Source organism: Amblyomma americanum, chromosome 2 (genome assembly GCF_052857255.1).
Source record: "Amblyomma americanum isolate KBUSLIRL-KWMA chromosome 2, ASM5285725v1, whole genome shotgun sequence".
Classification (NCBI taxonomy): domain Eukaryota; kingdom Metazoa; phylum Arthropoda; class Arachnida; order Ixodida; family Ixodidae; genus Amblyomma; species Amblyomma americanum.
This window is the reverse complement of record NC_135498.1, coordinates 117,413,242-117,428,917: the sequence shown is the minus strand read 5'-3', so window position 1 is coordinate 117,428,917 and position 15,676 is coordinate 117,413,242. Positions and strand designations below refer to the sequence as shown.

Genomic DNA, 15,676 nt, shown 5'->3' with positions numbered 1-15,676 from the left:
TGCGGCCTCATTCTTCGCCTAGGCGAGCGTTTAACTACGCGAGTGTCTTTCACAGGGGTTTCACTGGGTGAGTCACTTTTAGCAAATTCATAACTCGGGATGAGAATATTCGGTAAGCTTTTTGAGCTAGCAGGACTTTGGAGGTGACTCGGCTATTGAAATTCCGATTTCAATGTGTCTCATTGTGCTCTCAGCCGCGCGCGTTTGCTTTCTCCGACGTGAAGAATTGGGGTAGCGTGGTAACGCCGATGTGTCGTACCGTTGGGCGGTGCGATGGAGCCGAGAGTAGTTTCTATGGGCATTAAAAAGAAGAAAAAAGAACGAGTAATCGCGTTGGCCCTCTACACCAGTCGTTTGGCTGAAGATCCCAAAGTAGCGGATTGGAGAAATTTTCTACGCCAGTAGTATCCAGAAGGTTCGGTTGTGAAATTTCGGCACATAGTCCGGCTGAAACACACCGAGAGAGTACATCTAGAAAGCTGTACTTATTACCAGAATTGTACAGTATGCAAGGCCTTTGACAATAATCAGCTCTGCTATTAAATTTGTTTGAAGCGGGTGTACGGCGTGTAATGAGCGCACCTTGGCCAATATCTCCTCCCTGAATGTCACCAACATCATGCAGCTCACAGTAGGACCAGTGTGTATTCCATTCAACCTCAATAGGCCACCCATGCACTGGCCAGCGAGAAAATTCTTAATCCATCTCCCGAACTGACTCTCGGCAGCTCTCGCGCAGGTTTTGTTTCCCTTGGAATTAACAAATTCCAATGAATGTCTAAACAGATGCAGCGGCGGAATTTTGCACAGCTTCTTCACCTAAAAACTGCTCAGATATTCTGGCGCTCACCCGGAATAAAGCAAACAAGAAAGAGGGAACAAGCGGTTCGGCAAAAAAAAAAAACTCACCTTGACTCTCTGGAAGACAATCTGGCAGAGGTGATATAGGTATCTGGATGAACGGCCTACGTATACAGATCAGGAACTGTTCCCGCTACAAGCTCTACAATAGCCAATCTATTTCGTGCTGTTCCAAGTCTCAGCGGCTCGCAGCTATTCATCAGGAATAAACAATCGAGATGTCTTCACTGTTTATCTCGCCGCTATCGGGTGGGATATTGGCGGCGGGCCTTTTTTGAGCGTCGTGGGCTGCTACGCGTAGATCATGTTTGGTACGTGTCAGTGCACTGCCCATTAACAATCCCAAGGACTGTGAATATTATGAACCTCATTGAGGCCTTTCACTCCTATGCTCCGTATTCGTCGGTAGGACACCGCGCTATGAGAAGGCACAGCAGGGCCCACATGTCTGGCCATTCCATTCGCTCGTGGGTGACGGCGACAATAAGTGCTGTTTTGTCATTACGCTCTTGCTTTAGTGAGGGTTGCATGTGCACCATATTTTTCGAACAACTACATAAAGTGCAACCTAATAAGTTTTCAAAGCAGCTTGACACTGTTGTAATGCTTCTTGAAAATTCCAGCAGTATGCGCTTAACAGCTGCGTTTGCTTACATTCGCTTAGTAAAGCCCGTGACTCTTAAATGACGCAGACAGAAACTGTTCTGCGCTATAATAAAAAAAAAAACAACTGCAAACAGAAAGTACAGAGTCGGGAATGACAACAAGGTCTCCCGGAAAGTGCCTCTTCTATGAAGAAAATATGCCAGCCGAGGAAAGAGGTTATAGCTCACTACCTTTCGACGGAAATCTACTTCAAAGCTGGAACATTGAACTCGGCTTTCACCCGCTACACCAAAGAATACCGCAAAACATTGTGTACGAATGAGTAACACCGTATTTAATCGTTTGTAACGTGCACTGCTTTTCCGAACAAAAAAACAACAACCTAAAAATGAAGTATGCATTAGAATCTAGTGCGAAAATGAAACTATGCCAGCAACACGCTATTGTCATCGGCGTCACAAAAATGGCGGCTTAGTACTTTTCGCGCGTCGATATTATCGATATCGTCTGCCGAGGTTTTGGATTCCGACATGCCTCGCGAGCATGTGAAGTGTCGCGTCAGCCAGGTGCTGACTTGGACTTGAGCCAACATGGAAACGTCGGATGCATAGACGCGCCGTGTTTACTACAACGTCGGGTCAAAGAAAAAAAGGAGGCGACATTGGGTGCTGAGGCTTTCTGGTGGCAGTTTTGGAATGATAAGACACGTTACTAAATAATTATGAGGCTGATTAATAACAATGGCGATGATGAAGGTCTTTAGGTAAAATGCCTTTACGGTAAATACCTTTAATTCAAATGCCTTTATGGCAAAGGCTTTTAGGGTAGAGGCCTTCGGGTCGAAGGACGCTTTCGCACAGCACGTAAGAACCTTATGTGCCCGCCGTAACTTTTCCTGTAAGCACGGCCGGTCGCGCAGCAATTCTGAAAAATGTGGCTTGCAGAATTTCGACCTTCTTCGCCTGCTTTGTCGTCGACCAAGACCTACCTAAAAATTTTTTCACCGCTTTCTGCAGGCCAATCTCGCTTTATTGAAATTCCAGTGTACATGCGGCAGGTCGTAAGAGCAAAATATCTAATTTATACGTATAAATAATTAAAGGTTAGGGGCGATCAGTAAAAAAAAAAAAACGTCCCGTTTTACCTGCTCTCTCCTACTCAATGTGTATACTAGGAATTTATCGTTTGGTGCTAAAAATAAACTTCCTGCACAGCTGTGCACCCAGCTTACCCAGCCCATCTACGGAGACGGTGTGTGTGATATGTTTCACATGCAGTCTAACGTACGCCCCGTCTTCCCACTGAGTCCAACGTTTTCATCAGGTAGCGGCCGGATAATCCGATTAGAATCGGCGATGTTCTATTCTTCTAATGTTAACGAAGGGTGTCATCCGGCTCGAACGGTGTGTGCACTTCAAGCGAAGGCTTAGGAAAAAAATTGGTGGTGATTTAGCTGTAGTTAAACCTGGAGTGACGCGACAGCTACAGCTGGCGGAGTGGAATTTTGTCACGTGACCAACCACGTGACGAACCACGTCATCAGCCACGGCGCCGCGCCGCCGACAGCTGCTCCGCACAACGTGACCGCGTGGCAGCGCCGCCACCGCCACGGTGCCGCCACGCTGAAGTCTCGAAATGCTACCCTAATGTAGCTATCGCTAAGAAAGAAAAGTGCTCTTGCAGCTATGTTTAATAGCTTGTTACCCCTCGCTTTCATAATCTCCACTCTCCCCTTCCATTCGTATGATACATCTAACGCTACATACCCCGCCCTGCGCTACATGCTCTCCACTTCCGCAAGTGGCTTCACTCTCTCTACAAATGCCGCACTTGCTAGCAGCGCCCAGAACACGGAGAAGGCCGGGACTCGACTTCCTCCCCTAAGCATTTGAGTCACTACTGTGAGACGGTGGTCATGGTAGCGTCGAATTGGAGGACCTAGCCGTCATGCACAGGCAACCTTATGTAATTGTCTCCCCTCGATGCGATCGAGATGTCACGGTTTCTCCGAATCGAATGATTTCATTAACGTCCGCTACCTTTGCTAATAATCCTACGAAACGAATAATCTTGCGAAAGAACAAAATGTTAGCGGCGACGCTGCGATACGGTGCTCTCACTCATGTAGCTGGGGCTGTAGCTTTCAAAAGACATCCGCTAGCGGAACGAACGCGAATTGAGTGGATTAATTCTATGGCCGTCATGTTATATGTACAGGGAAGTTACCGTTTGCTATTGGTGATAACGGCGAATAAACAGATAAGGACGAGATGTCAGTAGGTTACAAGCAGGACAGCAACGTATGAGCCGCGGCCTGCGATCTGGCACCCAGGCAGAGTTTGCAGAACGTGCCTGAAGCCTGCCGCCTAGGCCGGAATTAGATGCAATGTATGACCATTATAAATGCCAGCCCACGGCTGGACTGCGACGTGGCAATGAACCCTCAATCCCGCGTAGACAGACAGCGGCAGCATGCGGGGTGGCGTCGGTATAGGCCCAGTTTTTGTAACTGTCGAAGAGAGTTCCTGCGCCACTTATTCGAAATTCGTGCCAGTTATTCAAACAGTGTTAGAAACGTTGCGTACACATTCTATTCGTTTCTAATAGTTTTGAACATGCACTACTTTATGCGTTCGAGCAATTGAACTGGGGGATATTCGATTCGCTGCTCGACAATTTCTAACATTCGCAAACACGCCTAAATTTTTGCCGCTGAAGACACATGATTTATAAATGCGAAGCAGAGACGCAGCTAACGCAGAAGAAAATTATAAATAGAAAGCGAACTGTTGCCACGAGACTACAAAAATATTAAGTTGGTTAATCTATTTCTAAATTTAAATAAATCAGCTCGCTATCGGTGTTGTTTCTTTGACCGAGCCTAGCAGTGGTTTTGCAAACAGCTGGTAGGCTCGGTCAAAGAAACAACACCGATAGCGAGCTTATTTATTTAAATTTAGAAATAGATTAACCAACGTAATATTTTTAAATATATTTACCAACTTAATAATATCAGGAACGGGACAAGAGTCGGAGTTAATTGTTCCGGGAACAATTAACTCCGACTCTTGCCCTGTTCCTGATCTGTATCCTAAAGCCGCGCTCTAAATTTTGTTTCGTACCAGAACGGCTGTTCTGCTATGACACTCTGCAGCCTCCTTTGACGGGCGCCACCGTTTCAGTCGCAGGAGGCGGAAAATCACGGAGGGGGCTCCTCAAGACGTCGGCGACTCTGCAGCGGACGCCGCTCGCGACGTCCGGCAACGAGTCCCGACCGCTGCCCACACCAAAAACCACTTCCTCGGCCGGGGATGACCGAGAGGCTAGGACCGCTTCCCATACATGGTCCGACCCGACGGCATGTGTCTCCTTTTTGAGACGGTGTATGTTGTTGCGATGCACGTTAGCGGGTTGATGCACCGACTGGGAGCGGCAAACTCGCAATGTTCCGCAGCTGTGTCCTAGTCTGTTGTGCCTGTCTTTGTTCACGCTGTTCGACACAGAACGCCGTCGCCAAGAGCTTCATGAACGCTGCAATCTGTTCTTTCGTTCTAGCTTTTAATTGGAGCGTCAATTTAATTTCTTGCTGCATACCTTACTGATTTTGTTTCCAGTCACAAGTGCGTTTATCTACCATGCGGAGCAGCTCGCGTTTCAACGCGGCTGCCCTAGATTTCTCATAAGCCAGCCAGACTAATTAATGGTAGCCGGCTGTGCCTTAACACGCGAGAATCATTGTTTATGGTCATGTTTCGTCGAATAGGTGAATCTACAGAAAAAATATGCCCTGTTCTATCCGCGGTTTCAATGCCTCAAGGAACTTTGCACACATATCACCTAATAAGCACTGCCCCCCCCCCCCCCTTTATCTTGTCTTCCTAGTCCCCGCTTTCGACTGCAGATGTACACTCGGCAAGTGTCCCCGAACCACGTGTTTCTCAAAAGAAGCTCATAGCGCTTTTAGCTGGCGGCCGGAGACCAGACCTGTGGAGATGGAAGAACAAAATTTTGCCTCTCGCCTCAACAAGGGTGATCTCCACCTGTCGGCTGAAAGAACTACCGGCTTCGTTTGAGGAACACGTGGTCCAGAGACTTTTGTCCCCGACTGTACATTTCGCGCCAGCGAACCGTCACTTACAATTCTTTATTTTTTTTATTACAGTCCCCGGCCCCGTAAGTCTAGGACGGCGGCCACGGCCGGCAGCCTGGAGAGTCTTCAGCCACGCGTCCCCACCGCCGGTGACGACCACCAGCGCGCTCCTGGTAGAAGTCGCCGGTGGTGCGGACACGAGGGAAGACGTCCAGGAGGTGCAGCCCGGGGAGACAAGTCGCGGCAGCAGGGTGACTGCCACGTTGTCGCCGTGGTCATAGTCCAGCGGCGACCATTGCCGACCACTTGACGAGGAAAGCGCTGTGGCTGCCTCAGCGGCCATGTGGCGGGACGCGTGCTGGACTGCATAGACGCCCTGTTTCTGCAGGAGGAGGGCCACTGGTCCCCTTCTACTTTTTATTGTTTTTATGTGGAAATATAGTGTATACAATTCGCAACGCACGCCTCTCTCCACTGACTGCGAGCAGTGTCCCGTAGTCGCGCTGCACTGCTTGACTTCCGCCGTGTCTGCGCTCTGAAAATCTACAAAAGAACAGCCCAGATTTGTGAGCAAGGTGTAGTTCGCATACCAAAAACAGTTATGTCCTATCCTATTCTGTTTGGTACTAGCTGCGCCGCTTGTTTCGTGACCTTGCACTGGTAATGGACACCCGGCCTCGCGGGTTACCTGACGCCCTTGAGAAAGATGTGGTTGAAGCTTTGAAGAACACATGGAACCACTACATGAACACTCCCTTCCCGGCCGATTGAGTTTTCAACACCCAAAACTCCGGCTTTCCTTCGAGACTTTAACGTACTTCTTACCGCGTGTTCTGGTGCACGGTAAGACTGATCCCTTACAAAAATGGGTTTGACCTTTCAGTCATACATGAGTCACCCACGAGTCACCCCTGTCACCTACCTGTAGATTCGACCTTCCTGTAGACTTAGTCTGCAGAATGTCTGTAGACGCCGAGCGGATTTCAAGTAGACTAGTCTTTAATATGAGCGCCTAGTGTGTATGCGTAGGTATATATATATACATTTATATATTTTGAACCATGACACATTTTATAATTACGATTAAATCGGTTTGACCTTTCAGTCACCTATGAGTCACCCACCAGACACCTTCATGCAGACCTAGTCTGCAGATTTTCTGCAGACTAGGTCTAGTTGTTCTGCAGACTAATGTGTTTAAGTATGTATGCATGCATGTATACTGAACCAAGACACATTTTATCCTTAGTTTTGCCTTTTTAAACTTTCCCGCCGGATACACAGTCTGAGAGTGCCTGCAACCGACAGCAATTAATATTAATTGAAATAAGGTAGTGGCTATGTAATCTGCATTAAATGCCGCAGTTGCACTATCGGTCAATTCAGTGTGGAAGCAAGTCATATATAACGGTTATTCTGCACTCAGTCTCACGCCAGATGCTAGTTACAAACCATGCCTGCTTGCATCTACCAAAACTTGTTTGATCAGTAGAACACTAATTAAGGTTAAACTACACAGGCTCAGCAGACTTTCTGCAGAAAGAGTGTCCCAATTGACCGCTGGGAGGTGACAGAGGGTGACAGAAAGTCTGTCACCAGTCTTCACATATTCTGCGTCCTTGGTGAATCAAGGTCTACAAGATTTCTGCAGAAAGACTGCAATTTTTTTTGTAAGGGATTTTAGTCTTCAAATTCTATAAAAATGGAAACTGCTACAATCAACGGCAAAGAAGTTAACGGAAACCTCTTGCTTACGCCAGATTGTCTTCTAACGTGAACCGCTACCACACCATGGAGAAACTATGACCACAGCTGGTACTACACTACATATCGCATCCACCTGACGGTACCAGGGCAAGATGGCGGGTGGTGTGACGTAAGCGTCGGAAGCCAGCATGCAGCCGGTTACACGTAAAGAAAGAGGTATTCCTTCCTGGATCACATAAAAATATTAGAAGCCCTATTAATCCCTTTCCATTGCTAATAACTTGTTCGCTAGTCACTCCCGTTTACAGGAATACCCACCCTATAGGCGTAGTAGTGGGAATAAGGATAGACGACCCGCAACATGGTCACAAAATAAACGTCATTATCTCTCTCCCCACCTTAATCGCATAACGAATGAGGAAAAAATTTAGACATTCCACACGTGCGGCAGCACGTGGAAACTGGAGCTTTCTATTTAGATGCATGCACTGCGGCGAACCTGGGTAAGGGGACAGAAACGCGGCCAGTGAAACGCGAAAGGCACCCGTGTTCTTTGCATGCTGCCAAAGAATTCGCTCATCGCACTTTCACCGAAGTTCCTGTTTCTCAATCTTTACCAGTCATCATCAGCATCATCATTACGCAGTATACCGTCCTTTTCTCGAAGGAAATTATTCAGTCATCAATTTGAGAAGACTTCGGTGCCCTGGACTGAGGATTTCGTTCACGGCGCTCGTCTTCAATATTTTCTTCGCATAAGCTACCCCTCCCGCCAGCACAAATCGCCATCGCCTCGTTGGCTCACGCCGAAGTGCCACACAGTCACGTGCACGCGCACCCCAGCTGCTCGAGCAAGCAAAGCCCAATTGCCATTTTAAACATCGCTCGCCCTAGTGCGAACCACTCTCTGCAGGTCTCCCGATTCCGGCAGCCGCCAACCCAGACGTTCGAGAGACAGCGGCCAGGCCTTAAGACGGGGCCAACATGTGCATCGTCATGGTGGGTTCGTTCCCGGGACCGTTCAACAGGACGCACTACTCGGGACTCCTCCAGCGAAGGTGCGTTTGAGCCGCCGTACGCGGAGGCGGAGTACGCGGCGGCCTGTTCCCAGTACATGCCTCCCGGCGACGTCACGTACAGACCACCCCAGCCGGACCCCGCTGTGCCCGTGCAGGAACGTGGAGCAAATATTTGGCTCAGCCGCCGTGATGGCTCGGCGGTTAGAGCATTCAGCTGCAGAGCTCGAAGACGCGGGCTGAATGTCAGCCGCGGCGGCCCCGTTTCTACAGAGGTGAAACGCGAAAGGCACCCGTGTTCTGTGGTATGTAGGAATGCGTTGAAGCCCAAGTGGTCGAAATTTTTCCGAGGCCCTCCATTACGGTGCCTCGTTCTCTTCTTTCACTCCCTTCATCTCTTCCGCCGCAGCGTGGTTAAGGTGCTAACCGACCGTAAGACATGCTGCATGTTTCCTTCCCCGATAACCAATTTTCTATACCCTATGCGACCGCCGCGTGGCTCAGCGCGCTCGGCTATTGATCCATAGTTACCGTGTTCGAACCCTGCCATGCCGGTGGCGTTTCGATGGAGGCGAAACGCAAAGGCGCCCGTGTGCTGAGCGATGTCAATGCACGTTGAAGATTCCCGCAGGAGGTCGAATATATTCCAGAGCCCGCCACTACGGCACCTCTTTCTTCCTTTCTTCTTTAACTCCCTCCTTTATCCCTTCCCTTACGGCGCGGTTCGGGTGTCCACCAAGATATGCAAGAGAATTACTACCTGCGCCATTTCCTTCCCTCAAAAAAAAAACTTTTCTTTAGCCTTTGCAAGTGAAAGTTGAAAATCAGTTTTTGAGGGAAGGAAAGGGCGCAGTAACTGTTTTACGTACCTCGGCGCACATCCACCGAACCGCGCCATAATTAAGGAATATAGAAAGTGAAAGAGAGGAAGAAAGAGGTGCCGTAGTGGAGGCCTCCTGAATATTTTACACCACCTGGGGATCTTTCACGTGCACTGACATCGCTCAGCATACGGGGGCCTTTTGCGTTTGGCCTCCATCAAAGCGCTGCGGCCGATAACGCGACTAATTCTGCAAATCAGTCGTGCACAACGTCAAAAAACACCTGATTTCTGCTACTGCGACAGCGTTTCCTGGTATCCGTTTAAGTATGTACACCCTATGCACACGCAGCTGCCCATGTTACAACGGCTGCCCATGCATGAAGAGCTGCCCATGTACCAGGAGCAGCCCCCGGCTCTGCCACCCCCCTGCCCAAGCCACGGAGCGTTGCCCTGGCGCAGCGCATGAGGTGAGAATCCGTTCTTGTATAGAGTTACGACGGCACAGACCTTTTGACGAATAGGCTAAAAGACGCCGCCATATTCTACAAGGACCCCAGGGGCACCTGGCTCGCAGGCTGTTACGAGAGCGTGCGTAAGCCTCATACGTCATAGAGCAGGCGTGTTGTGTTGTTCTGTTGTGTGGTTTTAATCGCACATAGGCAGTTAACAGAGCAGGTGTTCGAAACTGGCTCCCACATATGCGCTGTAAATATGGCAACGCCTCTCCTCCTTCTATTGAAAAAATTGCTTAACTTAACCGCCAAGCGCTGCTGGCGCATCGTCACAGTGCTCGCTGGACTGCTTTCTGTATGCCCCCAGCACAATGAAGAGTAGGGCGAGCTCTCCGCACTTGTTCGCAGCAGTGCACCCCGTTGTTGTTTCTGATACCCGGGTGAACCCGATGCAATCGGTGTATTCGGCGTTATCGTTAGCTTTGCAAAATGCTCTGGAGCTCGCCCACGATGCTGGGGCGGCGGGAGACCTCGTGATTTAAGTATGCGCACATTTATCGAATCTGAGCTAACGAGAAGTACAAATGACTATTCAGCAGTGTGAAACGGCTGTCTATAAGCATAGAGCCTAAAATAGTTTTGTTAGTCAGGGCGCTTTCCTTTTCAGCGCACGCGAGTAGGAAGTAGGCTGCCAGTCACGCGCGAACAGTCTCCGTTGTGCTAGGTTTCTTTCTTGAAGGCGTCGCAGAAAACACTCTTCTATCTCGTACAACTAAACTGAGCTACGAAGCAGACTTGTTTTCATTGATGGCACGTTATGAACCCCCGGTGGAGCATCCAACACGGCATCTTTCGTAGTCCATGCGTCGCTTCGAGACGCTAAACCCCACAATTTAGAATTAATTGCGTCATTCCTCTACTCCATGTCTTCCCTTTTCGTCCATGCATTCCATGGGCCAGGCCCTGCCGATTTTAGTGTCACTGGGAAGATGACTATTGACCCGCTCAGAAAATTCAAGGCGCAAAGGTGCGACAGGATTACAGACGAAACAAACTCTAAAGACCGTGCCGCTATTACCTTTTTTCCGTTACTAGCCTCAGGTGTCCAACGATATATGAGACAGATACTGCGCCATTTCCTTTCCCCCCAAAAAACCAATTATTATTATTATTACTAGCCTCAGTGCCCGTTTCTGGCAGTACCCATTGCAAGCAGCGTCCGCTAGTAGCAGTGTACGCCAGTTCCAATGTCCTCCAGTAGTAGTGTCCGATACTACCAGTGTCCGCTACTACCAGATTCCGCTTACAGCAGTGCCCGTTACTAGCTGTGCCTGTGCATACATTGACAGCTACTACCGGTGCCCGCTACTACCAGTGTCCGTTACTGCCAGCGCCCTCTATCGCGCGTTTCTGTGTCCGTCGTACGATGGCGTACGGCACGCAGGAAGGCCCAGCTTTGCCGCGTGAGTGCAGTCGCCGCAATGATGGCGGTGGTCGTCCTGGTGGCGCTCACCGTGACAGCCCCCGGCGAGGAGCAGCCTGAAGTGGCGCCCGTAAATCCGGAGAACGCCGCCAGGGCTGTCAACATCACCCAGAGTGAAGGTGCCACGGGTCACACCAAATGGAGCAGCAGGAAAGCACCACCTTCCGCCATTCGCACGTCGCCCCACACCGAGGAAGACCTGGCGGGGCACAGCGTTGACGCCGTCGCCGGACTGGCCGAGCAGACGCCACAAGAGGACAGTCGTAAGCGGGACCTCTTAAGTTTTTCGCAATACAAGGAGCTTATGTAGCTGTTATGATCAGGTCATAATAGCCCAGTCTTTAAGGCCCCACAATCATGTACGCTTAACTGAATGCGCCATCATTGTTGGCCAGCGACCGTGACGTCACTGAGTTCGTCTTACCTGAAGCCAGGGGCTGGATTAAGCATAGAATTTACATTCGTAACGCGCCGGAATTGCCAGATCATATGAATCCTGCGTCGACGCTTGTGTGAGCGATAAGGATCCGCCGGCCCCCACGCCACTATATCTAACCGCTGTAACTGTGTGTCGCAGGAGTCGACGATGCCCGCAAGGAGCTTCCGGGGACTTCGACGACTCGGGAGCCGACACAGTCCACTACGTCCACCCGATCGGCCAGCGTCGTTCCACGCAGCACGTCGCTCCGCGGCGAGAGCTAATCGACGACGCTCGCTCGGCGAACGACCGCTGCCCCCTACGCAGCCGAGGCCCGCACGCCCATGACCACCACTGCTGCGATGGTCACCATGACGATGGTTGCGACGGCGATGGTGCGGGTATCCCTATTTCCATCGTTTTTCTCCGTTTCCTCGCTTAAGGAGCTGATTAACATTGCAGTGAACTTGCAGCGCTTTCGCGTTGCTTATATAGCCAGATTGGTCTCGGCCATGAAAGCCATGTCGGCAACCCTTTCGAAAAATACAACATAGCCGGACCCAAAATACGACAAAACTCTGTCGTCCTATCGTCAGGACAAATTGTTTTTCAACAGGGAACGGACTGGGTGCTCTCAGCAGTAAGCTGATATATGAGGCGATGCGACTCTCGTTGAATTCGGGGGGGGGGGGGGGGGGGGGGCTGTCTTGCGGGAGGTGAGATCCTGGCATAGCTGCGGCTTTTCTCTCCAATATCGCGAGCCTTCTCGAAGTGCTCCTAGTTATCGTTCTAACAAGGAATAATTCCAATTGGCATCCGCCTAAGCGCAGCCATAAAAGCGCAGAAAGAGACCTCTAGGTGGGTTGAACCGATGTCCTAGCGGCCAGAAGCATACCCGATATTCCCGAGTTGTTAAAAATCCACTTACCGCCACACGCCCAGACATGCACTGCCAAATCTGCTACGCGTGGGGAGCCATCAAGTTGGCCAAGTCTGAAAGCGCAGCCAATCAGTGCATAGCATTCTTTTCTATCAGAACATGGTGTACTGGTCCGGCCGCTCCGAGCCACCAACACCACTAAGAGCGATAACCATGACAGCTAGTAGCTGTCACGCGAGGCTAAACTAACCAGTGCTAAGATGCGGCTAAACATTTGAATTCCACTGCAGCTTGGTAACCGTCGCTAATACACTGGCCTCATGGACTTTCCCGCGATGTCTTTTCGCCTTTTGGGGCGGTTTCTTTTATTTGATCCGTAGAGCGTCGAGGCCCAATCTGCTGGTTCGAACCCTCGTGTTCATTTCTGTTCAGTGTTGCAGCAGTAAATCTAGTGTTATCTCTCTTCATATATATGTGCTGCGTATAAGGCGATAATACAAAACAAAAGGCATAGCGTTGACGAGCGAGTCGGCGTATTCAGTCAACGCGAAACCGCACACTGTTTGCCGGGCACGAAGGAATTGCCCAGTAGCTTGCCTTTTCGTCACTTCGCACCCCTCATAAGGAAACAAACACTGCCTTATAGAGGCATTCAGGAAATGTGCGGCTCCAAACAAAGGCATGCATTTAAGGATCTGGCATTAAGAACTATTTATTAGCATGCGCCATGGCTTCTTCGCCCATTATATTACTGTGTTGACTGCTGCACTGTTCGGAACAAATCCGTACCAATGCCACAATGGCAAAGCACGTGACTGACAGGCGGTCTAGACGGCGACTTTCAGCTGGTACAAATGGTACTTGATGGTAGAGGTCTCGCATCAAAACATGTCTCTTGCATAGGTGTGGCAGAGCAGGAATGACAATCGACATCGACTTGATTTTGTGACTCTCCGCGCTCAAACCCGCAGTGTGCAGAGGGGGTGGCAGCGAGCAGCAGACTGGCGTCGACGGACGTCTGGCTTCTGCAGACCGATGGCATCGGCTTAAGGTAAGTTGCTGCCCACTGCAGCTTCAGTCCTTCAGCATCTCCCCGCCGACAGCCACTGCCTTCAGATTACATACAGGATTAATACTGCCTGCACGAGCCGTTCTTCTGTGCATGAAGATCTTATGATGCCAGACCATAACACCGAAAGTATACAAGCCGATCAAAGAAAATCCTGTGGATTCACCCCGTCGTTTCGGCCATCGAAACCGGACGAGTGACGAACACGTGGCGCTAGAAGACTGCGGAAAAGAGTAGTGAAAAACTTCTCGCGCCCCTATTCTATAGACTCTGCCAGTCTGCCCTTTCGCTGTCTCGCTTTCACTGCTTAGGCATCAGCGTCAATGAATTGAGAAAATCTCTACAGAATACGGCCTATGGATTGTTAGCAGTCTACTGGCTATGCGCAAAACTGTGCTGGAGAATCCGTCACACTCCTGCGACATTGCTTACCTGTTGAACATGTAATTCAAGGGAATTTATTACTTCCTAATTTTCTGTGAAAGTCACCGTTGTGATCCTAATTTAATAACCACAAATAGACCCACTTTGCTTGCCTCAGCTGTCGCTGTGATCGTTAACCTTCAATTACTCCTGCTGATGCCGGGGGTACATACTGTATAGGCTGAGGTCGATAGTTCTCGCCCGGACCACTAATGTAAATTAATCCGCAGTCCCTCTCCTCCTTTCATTCCCTGCTCCATCGTTTCCCTCACAGCGCGGTCGATGTGTGCACCGGGAACTGACAGTTGTCTTGTTTTCCTGATAAGCAATTTAATTTTACTTCGCAGCCTCAAGGCGTCCGATACGGCAGCGTCGCCACCGGTGACCTCAAGCCCAGCGCCGCCTCTACTGTCCTGGAGCATCGTCGCAAGAGCGTCCCCGCCGACGGTGGCCACATCCACCACCGACGTCGTGGTGGAGGTCGTTGGTGGGGCTGAAGTCTCTACCGACGTCCAGGAGCTGTTGGGCGGGCCTCCAAGTCGCAGCTCTGCCTGTCCACATAGGCCACGGCCCGGCGCTTGCAATGTCGAGGCTGTCGTAAGCGCGGAGGCGCGGTGCCTCCGCTTCGAGTCGTCGCCAGCGGCTCGCAGGCGGAAGAGAACTGCGCCCGGGGAGGGGGGGGGGGCAGCAGCACAAGCCCCTCTCATTTTTTTATCTTAGTATCACGAAAATATATTGCGTATAATACGCAACGCTCGGCTTCGTTCATTCACCAGCCTGTCAGCAGGGCGCACGACCAGGCTGCCTTTCGGCCCAAGAGACGAGCTGTGTGCTACTGACAAAGCAGACATAGAAAATGATGACGTAGGGGTGGCCCAACCCAAGTCCTGGAAGCCAGGTCGAAGTATAAAGAGATAACGAGCGCAGGTTAATGCATCGAAGGTAACTCCAATGCATGACTGGCTAAACGTCGACGAGAACCTAAGCACAGCCACCCTACTAGCCACTCTCAACACACTCATGGCATACCAGTGCTTCTCAACCGTTACAATGTGACCAAAACGAAGTTTCAGAAAATGACCAAACTCATTCTGTGGGACCAGACGACTGCGCCTGAAAACGCTGCTACTTCACTGCACAGCACAGAACTAAAGCGTTACTGAGACTGCCGTGCCAAGCGGGCAGCGCGCATCGCAGGATACTTCTGCATGTACTTTTAACTTCCCCATAGTGACAGGCCATCCGTACCCTCCCGCCCAAAAAACCAAAACCAAACCATCCCTCCTACATCTGGTGAAGGGTTGCCCGGACCAAGGGCCCTACCCGTGCATTTGATTCAACAGTTCACCTCTGTAGCAGGCGGCTCTAGGCTGACCATGCGGATACCTGAGGTGGAAGATCGTGTAGCGAGAAAAATAAAATACGATAAACTGTTACAACACAGATCAGGACGCCGCCGCGCGAAGTTGTCAGCCCACCTTCACACTCGTTTTAAACTGAGGTTAATGTCTTAAGCCGTTATTAACCACCTGACGGACATTTTCAACCAAAAAATGGCTACAAAAGCGTGGCTCAGTAAAAGTGCTGCCGTCTGTCGGTCAAACGAAAAAAAATCTGGACGAGCCCTACTTCCCTTAGAGCGAACACAAGTGTGCCAGAAAGCACACATGACAAGATGGGTCGGTATAATATAACGATTCCTTCCCAAATCGATTCCATTTCTTCAACTTCCCGCCTTTTTTGGCGTCGCTTCAGACAATGAGGAAGAGCGGATAATCAAACACAATTCACATCATACCACTCTTGGGCTCATAAGGAGCCAGAAATGACAGTCGGCTTATCTGTATA

At 50.2% G+C, this 15,676-nt stretch overlaps 1 protein-coding gene across 1 annotated transcript; it reads left to right on the top strand.

Annotated features, from left to right (window-relative positions):
* Nucleotides 1-11,021: 11,021 nt before the first annotated feature.
* On the top strand, nt 11,022-11,845 carry LOC144119015 (uncharacterized). Its single transcript, XM_077651764.1, has 2 exons — nt 11,022-11,301; nt 11,616-11,845. Exons 1-2 carry the CDS (start codon nt 11,037-11,039, stop codon nt 11,738-11,740), a joined length of 390 nt encoding a protein of 129 aa, XP_077507890.1. The 5' UTR covers nt 11,022-11,036; the 3' UTR covers nt 11,741-11,845.
* Nucleotides 11,846-15,676: the final 3,831 nt, after the last annotated feature.